The 11,539-nt window shown below is 35.8% G+C and overlaps 3 protein-coding genes across 8 annotated transcripts; 2 read left to right on the plus strand and 1 right to left on the minus strand.

The window, feature by feature from the left end:
• The first annotated feature begins 1,679 nt into the window (after positions 1-1,679).
• On the plus strand, positions 1,680-4,771 carry LOC105563266 (ubiquitin-associated domain-containing protein 1). 3 transcript variants are annotated; one of them, XM_012014722.1, is made up of 9 exons: positions 1,680-1,766; positions 2,227-2,414; positions 2,499-2,692; positions 3,087-3,250; positions 3,328-3,539; positions 3,627-3,808; positions 3,919-4,106; positions 4,342-4,480; positions 4,560-4,771. In XM_012014722.1, the coding sequence occupies exons 2-9, from the start codon at positions 2,236-2,238 to the stop codon at positions 4,694-4,696; spliced, it is 1,395 nt and encodes a 464-aa protein (XP_011870112.1). In that variant the 5' UTR covers positions 1,680-1,766; positions 2,227-2,235; the 3' UTR covers positions 4,697-4,771. The 3 variants fall into 3 exon arrangements, with proteins under 3 accessions (XP_011870112.1, XP_011870110.1, XP_011870111.1); XM_012014720.1 differs by having other exon boundaries at positions 1,693-1,980; XM_012014721.1 differs by having other exon boundaries at positions 1,693-1,823.
• Positions 4,772-5,958: 1,187 nt separating this feature from the next.
• On the plus strand, positions 5,959-7,430 carry LOC105563265 (coiled-coil domain-containing protein 25). The gene is made up of 5 exons (XM_012014719.1): positions 5,959-6,235; positions 6,368-6,415; positions 6,491-6,582; positions 6,664-7,046; positions 7,148-7,430. The coding sequence occupies exons 1-5, from the start codon at positions 6,211-6,213 to the stop codon at positions 7,227-7,229; spliced, it is 630 nt and encodes a 209-aa protein (XP_011870109.1). The 5' UTR covers positions 5,959-6,210; the 3' UTR covers positions 7,230-7,430.
• LOC105563264 (probable queuine tRNA-ribosyltransferase) lies at positions 7,317-11,533 on the minus strand. Of its 4 annotated transcripts, none has more exons than XM_012014716.1 (8): positions 11,226-11,533; positions 10,825-11,137; positions 10,090-10,179; positions 9,721-9,874; positions 9,492-9,624; positions 9,130-9,291; positions 8,441-8,609; positions 7,317-8,363 (listed from the first exon to the last, which is right to left on the minus strand). In XM_012014716.1, exons 2-8 carry the CDS (start codon positions 11,053-11,055, stop codon positions 8,019-8,021), a joined length of 1,284 nt encoding a protein of 427 aa, XP_011870106.1. In that variant the 5' UTR covers positions 11,056-11,137; positions 11,226-11,533; the 3' UTR covers positions 7,317-8,018. The 4 variants fall into 4 exon arrangements, with proteins under 4 accessions (XP_011870106.1, XP_011870107.1, XP_011870105.1 ...); XM_012014717.1 differs by having other exon boundaries at positions 10,825-11,167; XM_012014715.1 differs by having other exon boundaries at positions 10,825-11,533.
• Positions 11,534-11,539: the final 6 nt, after the last annotated feature.

The following is an 11,539-nucleotide window of genomic DNA, read 5'->3' on the forward strand; positions in this document are numbered from 1 at the left end:
AATATAAGATATATTGTACACATATTTTGTATACGATTAAAGAGATTTGATCAGGGATAACGGAGTACGAAATGGAAGAAGAAACATGTAATGTAGATCGAAAGCGAAAGTCGCTTTTGTCGTAATATTATATTTTTTTATTTAAATAAAAGAATAAAGTTTCGTTTGAGTTGGAATTGTCAAAGGAGGATTTAAAACTTGCAAGAAGTCTTCTTGAAACTGCTCAAAATGATATCTGCTCTAATCAAGATGGTAAAATGTACTTGAAAGAAATGACATCTCAATTACTCGTTAAAGATGAAAAAATCAAGAAGCTGAAAGAATTTCTCAATGATGTGAAAGAAGAATATATTACAATTACATCTGATTTAAGAAGAAAGAAACTTCGCATTGATGAACAACCAAAAACTATAGTAGAACATGAAGAAAAAAGGTTCTAGAAGCTCCACTAATGTTATTTTTTCCGTTAAACATACATTAACGTCTTCCAAATGTAATTCTAAATCTTCAATTTTTTCTTCATGTTCTACTATGGTTTTCGCTTGCTCATCAATGCGAAGTTCCTTTTTTCTTAAATCAGATGTAATTGTATTAAGAGTACCAAAATGAAGATAAGATGGAAAATAAAAATTATTAAATAATTTTTTTTCCATCTTATCTTCATTTTGGTGCTCTAATTTTTCTTCTAGAAGCTCCACTCTAATGTTATTTTTTTCGTTAAACAAACATTAACGTCTTCCACAAATGTAATAATTTTATTTAAATAAAAAAATATAATATTACGACAAAAGCGACATTCGCTTTCGATCTACATTACATGTTTCTTCTTCCGTTTCGTACTCCGTTATCCCTGATCAAATCTCCCTAATCGTATACAAAATATGTACAATATATCTTATATATTTTTTTATAATCAATATGTACAATATATCTTATATATTTATTTAGATAAAAAATATAATATTACGACAAAAGCGACTTTCGCTTTCGATCTACATTACATGTTTCTTCTTCCGTTTAATATTCAATGATCAAATATAGTCATATATAATATATGCTTGATTACATGTTTATTAAAAATTGCTCTCTTAAATTTCCTGTTTTTTAATATCACAATATCGTACATTTAATATTACATTTTATGTTAGAAAAAACTTAATCATATTGAAAGATTGCATGCTATTAAAACGACTTATATGTATACATACATGTTCTCTGTATTTGTATCAAAAAACGACTTCATGAATATTATATTTTCAATAAAATCTTATCGGTGCATTTTATGATTGCTGTGTTACAACTTCAAGCGTCTACTAGAACTCTGACATACACTTCACTGCAATACGTTGCATACCTTTACAATTTACAAAAATTAAATGATTAAATAAGCATCTTTGAATTTATCAACGATTATGCATGTATGTAATATCTATGCACACACATATATAACAATATCATTTTAAATGAAAGAAAATATAGCACACTGTGAAAAGAATTCTCCTTTTCATTATTTCTTTCTAAAAACGGACAAGGAATAAAGATAAAAGGTATATAGTTTTATGTCAACTGCACTTTTTGCGCACTGTGCAAACGAATAAGGTGCAAGGGAGGAAGGGGTACCATGCAGGCAAAATAAAACTAAAATCTAAAGTCGCTAGATAAACATATGTTCGTCGCTAGTGATTCAACGAAAAGTGAGTAGAGACAGAGAGGCGAGAGACGTTGACGTAGCGATCAGCTGTCATGGCAGTCACGATTCTGGCCGAGTAAGAGGGACCAAGTTTTGTTAAGAAATAATTCTTCGGTGCGCCGTACCAGAAGATGTTAGTCGACACGACGATTCTTTAACGCGCTCGATAGCTTGATCGTAAAAAATGTTTTGTACTTTTTGGAGTAAGCTTCGTGACCGGTCCCGCGGGTTTCTTTACTTAACAATAAATTGAGACCTGAATTATTTATGTGAAAGATCGAAACATAAAGGCAAGGAAATCTAATCTGTGCACCTACGTTACTCATTGATTTTCTATTAAGATTAGACTTGGAATTTTGTGTAGTTACAGGAAGTGTCACGTATATGCAAAACTTTATTATTGCACAAAATTTATATTTATGTTCTACAAAGATTTTGCGTGTGTGTTGAAAACTACTTGAATATACATGTGTTGAAAATACTATAATTTTAATTATACAATAATTATGTCGATAACTGTCTCGTATACCTTTTAGATAAATTTAATGATCCCATGGATGCGTGATCAAATAGCAGAGGCCTGGCATAACAGAAAGAGTTCAAGGGCAGCTGACAAGCGGTCCTTGGCCCTTTCTTCTGCCAGCACAGGCAATCCTGCAGGCAGTAACACCATGCTTACGCCGTTACCTACCTCACCCGAAAACTTTTCCATCAATGTCATCAGGTTTGAGTTCATGTTCGATATGGTTGTTGGAATTTTAGAAATGATCCTGTTGGACGTCAATTAACGCCAAATCATTTTATACAGCATAGAGGGAAATGTATTGGATGTCACAGTGAAACCAAACTTTACCGTGGAAAACATTAAGAAAATTGCAGTGGTACATTTCTATGGTCGAGACGCAACCAAACCAATATCACGCTATCGCCTGGTTCATTCATCCAAATTTAAACAGCTTGCAGATGAAAATTATATAGACGACGAGGATATCAATGAATGTGGTATAACTTGTTTACATTGAACTACCCAGATAATAATTCTTGCGTGCAAATTTTGCTTCTTTTACGCATGCAAACTTGTATGAGATTTGCCTGAGTTTTGCTCGTAAGATATGTTTAGTCTGTGCTTTTGCATGCAAGCGATTAGCTCGTGTATTAACGTATACTTTTACACGCAAAAGTCTAGCAACTCACATACAAAAATAGCTGAACAACGCAAGCAAAATCCTAATCCAGTACGTCGTCATAATGCTAGATGTTTGCACGCAAAATGTTTTCTGGGTACATATATATTTATAGGCTTGATAATATAACTTGTTACTGGATTTTCAATTTGTATTACGTGACTATTATTTGCATATGCCTTTCTAACACGAGGAATAATTTATTATTACAGATGAATTGTTATTAGTAGAAACACGATCATCCACCGTACAAGAGAATCTTTCGGATGAAGCTCTTAAAGGTCCAAGTCTAGAAGCAATAGCTCGAGCTACAAGTAATCTACCCAGTCTACGAGATGCACCCAAGTCTGTGCCATCTACAGAATGCCCTGCGGATGTAAATACATATTTCACACATTTAAAAATGACATACTTTTATTTATTACAGTATTTCACCTTTACGATTACTTGCAGTTCCAGAATGAAATTCGTAAGATTTTAATAACTCTCGTGCAAGCGTCTGCAAAGATCTTAATGTATAGTCCCGATGCTGAAAAATTATATGACGTCATTAAAGAGAAACTCGAAGCTAGGTGCAAGCCCATTAATGATCCGAAAGTCGTAAAAACTCTTATAGAAATGGGTTATCCTCACAAGAAAGTTCTCAAGGCGTTACGTCTTCGAAAGTAGATATCAAGTTTTTATTGTATATTTAATATGCACATGTTTTGGTAATTCGCGTGTAATACTGTGAAAATATGTCTTTATTTTAGGTCGAACATGACAGAAGCTTTAGAATGGCTTATAGAACATCAGGATGATTCAGATGACGAAGAAGAAGAAGATTTCTTGTCCGTAGATACAACGACAGACACAAACATTGCAAGTCCTAGTTCCTCAATGGGCGTTAAGAAAAAATTGTCAAAAGATGCGTGCCTGGAACTGTTCGAAATAGGTAATCCTCGCACAAGACTGAAATGTACATTATTGTTTGGATGACAATTGGAATTGAAAACTGTACAATATGTGAGAAAAGCATTACATATAAAAATATGTTAATTCTAGGAAAACAGGTTCAAGAAGAAAAAAATCTGGTTCATATCGTAGAATTATTATTGCAAAGTTTTCGACAATATAAGAAAATGGAATTTAAACCTAATAAGAGAGCAATGCGGTCGCTTGTAGAAATGGGCTTTGATGAGAAGAACGTAATAGGAGCGCTGAAAATTACTGGAAACGATCAGGCTAATGCAGTAAGTTACAATTATTACAGATTGTGCATACGCACACACGCATACATATACAAAATATATTGTATAAAATGCAAAGGAGTAATTGGGCTATGAGAGTATAATGTGGTAGTTGGTGCGTGAGTCAAACATGGAATACCAGATATACCGTTCCTACGAAAGTACATACTTCTCTACCTTGGAGGTCCTGTATATTAAAATGATATTTTCATATTATTTTACGTCTCCTTTTCGATAGTGTGAGTGGTTGCTAGGCGAGAGAAGACGTAGTCTACAGGACTTGGACGAGGGTCTCGAATCCGATGGTCTAATTTATAAAGCAATTATGAGCAATCCTCATGTTCAGCTTAGTCTCACGAAACCCAAGATGTTACTCGGTAAGACAAAGCTATAAGAAATTGTGTGATAAACTGAAATCATATGTTACTTAAAACTTTTTCCTATTCTTTTTTCCAGCATATTTATCAATGATAGAAACACCCGCCTCAGCAAATGTATGGATTAACGACCCTGAAATTTCACCTGTGCTTAGCCAAATATCCAAGACATATCACACGGAAAAACATGCCATCCATATGAATCGTTATACCTAGTACTACGGTGTAATTTATTTGAGTCTCTGTGAAACATTCATATTTTTATATAAATTTACAAATAATTTTCGCAGAGATTTGGAGTATCAATCACCAACTAATCATCAGTTACAATTATATTTATATATAATTATAATTATAATTAACACTAGTTAATTACAGTTATAATTATCGCTATTATAGTTAAAGAATTATTGTCATATTATTATTATATTTATGAGTCCTACAGGATATCCAACTTGCAATACGCTATAATATGCTATCAGTCACACGTATTTTGATTTCCATCTATATTGCTGATGCTTTCGACGTTGTACAAATTGCCCGTTGTTGACAGTTCTTAGAGAAAAAAAAATGTGCTTTAATATATATTAAAGAAAAAATATTTTAACGTGTAATATACATTCTTACAGTAAAATCAAATTTATATCACATCTGCTTTTCCATTCTCTAAGTCGAGAAACTAGTCAGACATGTGCTACAAAATTGTACATAAAATATGCTGAAATATTAAGTCACAAAATAAATTTATTATAATTAAGTAGTTAAAAATTTTTCTCTAACTGTCTTCGTTAAAATAAATGTATTTGACTTAATTTACGATTAGAAAAAGAAACGAAATTTCACACATCGTGTTCTGCGCGATTCTATAACGTACTCATTCAAACAATCGTTCATACTTTCGATCCCGTATTTTGCACTTAAAACTAACTATTTCTGGAGTAGAAACGTTCTAGTCATAATAGAAATTATTATAATTAAATAATTTATTATTTCCATGTATCTCATTCATGTTTACTAAAAATGTTGCCTGAAAATGTACGCAAGTTCTTCTAATTATTCAAGATTGATTACCGCGATTATGGAGATGTTTATCGACATTCAATATTATCGCTTATTCGATATTTCTCCAACCTCGTTATAAAAATATCGAATATAAAACACGAATAAATTATAGGATGAATACTTTTAAACAACTTAAATAAAAATGAATAATGGCGCTTATTAGTTAAGCACAAACCCCGCTATCTAATATTAGTAGCCTACCTCACAATAGAGATCTCTTTTTTATTGATACATTTTTCAGACTAATAAACTCGGTCTAGTAAAAGATTTTTTTAGACATACGTACTGCCTGAATATTTTTTCTAAGATGCAACTTACCAAGTCGCATTTTGAAGATACCGCCGCTACGTCAAAGTAGCCAGCGCTGCGGGCGGACAAGTACGGAATTGGTTGTGAGAAACTTTCGGTACACCAGCTTGTTAGTTCCGGCGCGGCGGAGAGAAACCTGTTCTCTGGTTCCGGTTAATTCTAAACGGACGTAGTTCGATCTACTTATATTCTAGTCTTCATAGCCCTTATATATAGGGCTCGCTGCGTGCGAGGAGCTCGTAGTCCATGCTTCAAATCGACGTTCTGAGATTGTGCGACAGCGCGATTGTCGGCGCTACGAAAGTATCTTTGACAGCTGATTCTGTTGCACGTGCTTTACTACGAGATATCCGTCAATAATGGTTTACTATTTTGCAAGTGAAGGTAATTTCTGCTTTTCCAAAATGTTATCTTTACTTTTTAATAGACGGACAATCGTGCATTCTCGCATGTTGTCAATGATATTTTGTTATCACTGAGAGACTGAACTAACGGTGACACAATCTTGAATTGCAGTTGTGCAACCACCCGTCACGTTGTTCATGGGGATTGACAAATATGAGAGTAAGCAGAAATCCTCTATCTGTAATTATTCTATAATTGCAAACTAACACGCGATTTACTGAATTCTACTTGTAGATGAGGATCTTATTAAATGGGGCTGGCCAGAAGACGTATGGTTTCACGTTGATAAATATTCGTCCGCCCACGTGTACCTCCGACTAGGACATGTCAGTCTGATTGTCAATTAAATTGGCTTGTTTTACATTAATGAAAATTGCACAAAATTAGTTGTCCTTTTGAAATTACAGGGCCAGACGATAGACGATATTCCTAGTACTGTGTTAGAGGATGCCGCACAGTTGGTAAAGGCAAACAGCATTGAAGGAAACAAAATGAACGACATTGACGTTGTATACACAATATGGTCGAATTTAAAAAAGACGCAAGGTATGGAGGTCGGTCAGGTTGGCTTTCACAAGGACAAGGACGTTCGTAAGATTCATGTTGCCAAGCGAGTGAACACTATTGTGAATCGCCTTAACAAGACGAAACGTTCGGTGCAAGTCAACTTTCGTGCCGAGAGGGAACAAAGAGATAGGAATGAACGAGAGGACAAGAAGAAGCTCTTGAGGGAACAGAAAGAGAAAGAAAAGGCGGAGGAAAAGCGACGTCAGGAAGAAGCGGAGACGAGGCAAGCCATAATTTTATGACACTAACTATAATGTTATGAGATAAACAATGTCAGGCGGGGAACATAAATTCTATTATTTCAATTAAATTGTTACTTTGTAGGAGTTACAATTCCCTGTTCAATGCATCTAACATGACTTCCAACACGGAAACCAGCGGATATGACTCGGACGATTTTATGTGATAAAGCTATACTTGTTTCTTTTGCCTTCTATCTTCAGATAAGATGTTCGCGGAGAACAAAATTCCAGAATGAAAGATGTAACGTGTCTCGTGTACAATTATTTATTTGATTTATAACGACATTCTTTTGCAAATGTTGTATTTGCAAAATTGTAGACATTTCTACGAATCAATGTACATTACACCCATCTGTATAATAGAAGACTGCTTCGTCATTTATAAATTTCTAAAGAAGTGCTGTGTAACTACGGTTCTCAGTAAACACCGAGTATCAGCTCTACATTGCATTTATGTTACAATTTACACAAGTGTTATATTACATTTACATTGTTGTATGAGAAATTGTAACATAAATGCAATTTCTGTAGCTGATGCTCGGTACTTACTAAGTCATCATGCCAATGGCAAACAAGATTGTCGAGTTATCGCGTACTTATTTACAAGAACTAGCAAGTACTTAGATATGTCACTATAATCTAAAACAAGAAAACTGATAGCGAATTTGGTTGCTCGCACTATAGTGCACACTGAGTGCATACTAAGGCTTGTTTACAATCAAATTTATTGTATCTAAGGTCATCTTAAATACATGTTTATTTAAAAAACCATCTAGCCAAAAACGTGACGTACGAATGCTACATATATTTTACTAAGGGTGCGTTCCGTTTCACGCATAATCTGCATGATACATCGTTTATCCTTCTTTAACATTTGGTGAAAATGAAATTCTATAAAAAATGTAAATGGGCTAGAGAAGGCTGCGGCAGTAAGCTCGGTACAAATTCTAGTTTTATACTAGGGTAACATTGACAGCCTCTAAAGCATTGATTATCCACGTTGGATAATCTCTATTGGGATAAATTGTCGACATATAGTCCTGTATGAATCTGGGGAACCTCTGCTCTTTTATGCTGTCTCTGATGTCTCGCATGAGCCTCATTTGGAACGCGATATTGTGAACGGTTAACAGATGACACGATACCGTCTCCACAGTGGCGATTTGATGCAGATAAGCTCGTGTGTAAGTCTTGCAGGTACTACACTCGCACGACTCGTCTATCGGCCTCGAGTCCTTCTTGTATTGCGCCTGCCTCAGACTGAGCTGTCCGGTTTTCACCAGCGCGCAACCAAACCTCTGAAAGTTTTAGTTTAACGTTTTGGAATTTTCTTCACTCCACGCATTGAAGTAAAAGTATTTTATCAAGTGCTTACGGCGGTCCTCGTCGGGAACACGCAATCGTACATATCGATGCCTAACGCACTGCATATAATTAAATCCTCTGCAAATCCAACACCCATGAGGTACCGCGGTTTATTCTTCGGAAGGATACTCGTTGACAGATGGACCATTCTCCAAAAATCATCCTTGCTTTCACCACCACTGCAATCGTTATAAAAATTGCTATATATATATACATGTATCTATATACAGGGTGCAATCTAATTCGCGCTCACTATACAGTAATATTCCTCATGAAAACCTGAGTCAAAAAGTCCCGAGTAATTTTTTCGAGTCATGCTTCATAAAGTAGTTATTATTAAATAAAGATTAGTCAAGCAGTATCATTCTTTCATCAGAACATCGCTAAGGCGCGCGACTCGCTTCATGCATACTTACAATTAGTGGATCATGTGCAGCTCACGAACATGCGTCCGTTAAAAAGCGATGCGTTTTAGCGATGATTGACTAATTTTTAATTAATAACTACTTTATAAAGCATAATTTGAAAAATGGCTCGGACTTTTTGACTCGGTTTTCATGAGGAATATCACTGTATAAATAGTGGGTGCAAATTAGATCACACTCTGTATATATTGTTATATTATGTAATATTTTTTTAATTATGTATTGTACAAACGTCGTTATTTGTCAGCTGTCGGCGAATAATGTGGTATCTCACCTCAAACCTCCTACAGCATACCCGTTCACCTCTCGCCTTATCAACTGGCGTGCGCATTCAGATCGTAATTCGGGATCGAGACCACCCTGCACGATTGGGAATATACTTTGCTCCTCTGGTCTTTCATGTGCTGATAAGCAACGGTCCAGCCAACGTATCGTTCTAAAGTGATTTGTTACATTAAATAATGCTTGTTCAAACTTGCACTGCTTAGATGCCATATGGTGCTTTCCATTTAGCGACACAAGTTGACACAAGCGTCAGTCTGTCTTCTTTTTCAATGTCCAGTGAACAAAAATGATATTTGTGCCAACTTGTGTCGGTAAATGGAAAGCACCAATACTTCAGAGAAATAATTATACCTATGCATTGCTTCCTCTACTCTTGGCCCGGTTGAGGTAGTTTTAACGACGTCGTCGAGCTGCATAATTATGTCAGCTCCAATGGCATTTTGAATTTGAATGGAATGTTCGGGCGTCAACATACACTCAGATTCTGTACGAAACGTTATTGTAAATATTACAAGTCAAGTTAACTGTACGTAAATTATATTTGAATGTATTAAAAAATATGTCCGTCTATATGTAGTACCATTATATGGTGATTTAAACTTGACACCTTCCTCCGTTATCTCAGCCAGCTGTAACAACGAAACCATTTGGAAACCACCCGAGTCCGTTAACAGAGCCCTTTTCCAATTCATGAATTTGTGCAAACCTCCGGCTTTACGCAAAATATCTGCACCCTGCCAATGTACAGAGTACATTTTAACGCGTTTGAAATTTGCGTAATTTTACCAACATAAATCTAAAACGAGACCCTTCTATTTGTTAGCTGCGTAACTTAATTCGGTACCTTCGTAATTGCTTGAAAATTTTGTAAAAAGGACACCGAATTAATTTATACGCCTAAGAAATCAATCGACATTCCTTCCAGTAATAATAATGTGTAATCTCTTACAGGTCTGTTTCCAAGATGATAGGTATTGCCAAGAATTATCTGGCAATCTAACTGCTCCAGTTGCTGCGGCAGCAATCCTTTCAGTGTTCCCTGAAAGTTGTGTTATACAACTTCAAAAAAAAATATCTTAGTGGAAATATTTTGTTGAAAATATCCCAGTAAAAACCAAGTAACAGTTACACAACATCAATATTATAATCCCCTACTCAACACTGTACATGTAATATAACAATGCGTATTATATGCGTATTGTACATTACATTTACATGTGAAAGTTACAGTTACTTTTTGGTAATTCTAACTTAACTTCGTTACTTTCTCTCCATATATAACTGTAACTTTTTTATCGAGTTCAATTTTTCACTGACGTCCATAGATGTTTTTATAATACATTGTGTACTTCTATACAGATCTTTATAATTCTACAAATTTATATGAAAAAAAAATTTTTAAGGAGATAATTTTATATCTAATTATGTTCAACTAAATACTAACTGTACACGTAATTAGATATAATTATAAACGAGCAACTTTTTTCATATGAATTTATAGAACTATAAAGACCTGTGTAGAAATACACAACGTAAAAACATGTATGGACACATTTGATACGTAATCTTATAGAATTCTATATATTATTTATACATGCTTATGCATGGAACATTTGTTTATCGGGAGGTGTCTTCAACATATCAGTAGCTTTGCCGCTTGTGCAAGGCGAGAAGTTTCATGAACCTGCGTTCCCACCGGCATGAACACCGGCGTATCCACGTGATGGTGAACAAGCGTCATCTTGCCGGCTCTGGCCTTTGTGGTCTCGCACTCGGCGAGAACCTCGAAGACCAACGGGGCTTTCCGAGTAGTCATTTCCACCGGCGATCTGCCGGGACCCGTGTTCACCATCGTAGAGTATGGCTTGCGTAAAACTCTCAATGTGTACGCACAGGGAGAAAAGCTAACAAACATTCCCGCATGATTTTTTCGTCTCTCGCTTCAGGGTTGCCTTCAGCTCGGAGTTTAGACGGCACATGTACACAATCCAGCCTTTCTACTTGATCATGTAAAAAAAAAAGGGAGACTATTGGATTATTTTTTTCAGTCTCTGCGATCAAATCGTACACCGCTTCGAGCGTTACCGCGTGTTCTTTGTTGCTCCCGGCTTGGCGCTACCGCGTCTTCGACTCCGTCATTCGACGCATTGAACACACCCCGGAATACTTTACTGTCTGTTACTATTCTGTTTCCAATAAACTCGTGGGTAACGTTAAAATCTCTTCCAATAGCCTTTATTCTCGCGTGCTCGTAGGCGAGAGGTTATGTCAGCCTCGCCACGTGCTTCTCGTCAGGGACGCGCGCACTCCGGTGCACTTGGCGGTGTAACTAGTGCACTCCGTGTTTGTTTTGTTTTGCGTCGACCCCTTCCTGCGCGCTCGACATTGTTCTGGGCAGA

Source organism: Vollenhovia emeryi, unplaced genomic scaffold, assembly GCF_000949405.1.
Source record: "Vollenhovia emeryi isolate VEMERY1.0 unplaced genomic scaffold, V.emery_V1.0 DF939179.1, whole genome shotgun sequence".
Taxonomy (NCBI): Eukaryota; Metazoa; Arthropoda; class Insecta; order Hymenoptera; family Formicidae; genus Vollenhovia; species Vollenhovia emeryi.

Coding starts and splice junctions, on each gene's coding strand:
- LOC105563264 (XM_012014716.1), bottom strand. CDS start 11,055: ATGTTTGTTAGCTTTTCTCCCTGTGCGTACACATTGAGAGTTTTACGC. Junction 10,180..10,824: donor TCATGCCGGTGGGAACGCAG/GTTCATGAAACT, acceptor CACAACTTTCAG/GGAACACTGAAAGGATTGCT. Junction 8,610..9,129: donor TATGCTGTAGGAGGTTTGAG/GTGAGATACCAC, acceptor TAACGATTGCAG/TGGTGGTGAAAGCAAGGATG.
- LOC105563265 (XM_012014719.1), top strand. CDS start 6,211: ATGGTTTACTATTTTGCAAGTGAAG. Junction 6,236..6,367: donor TTACTATTTTGCAAGTGAAG/GTAATTTCTGCT, acceptor CTTGAATTGCAG/TTGTGCAACCACCCGTCACG. Junction 7,047..7,147: donor CAGGAAGAAGCGGAGACGAG/GCAAGCCATAAT, acceptor GTTACTTTGTAG/GAGTTACAATTCCCTGTTCA.
- LOC105563266 (XM_012014722.1), top strand. CDS start 2,236: ATGATCCCATGGATGCGTGATCAAATAGCAGAGGCCTGGCATAACAGA. Junction 3,809..3,918: donor CCTGGAACTGTTCGAAATAG/GTAATCCTCGCA, acceptor TGTTAATTCTAG/GAAAACAGGTTCAAGAAGAA. Junction 4,481..4,559: donor GAAACCCAAGATGTTACTCG/GTAAGACAAAGC, acceptor TCTTTTTTCCAG/CATATTTATCAATGATAGAA.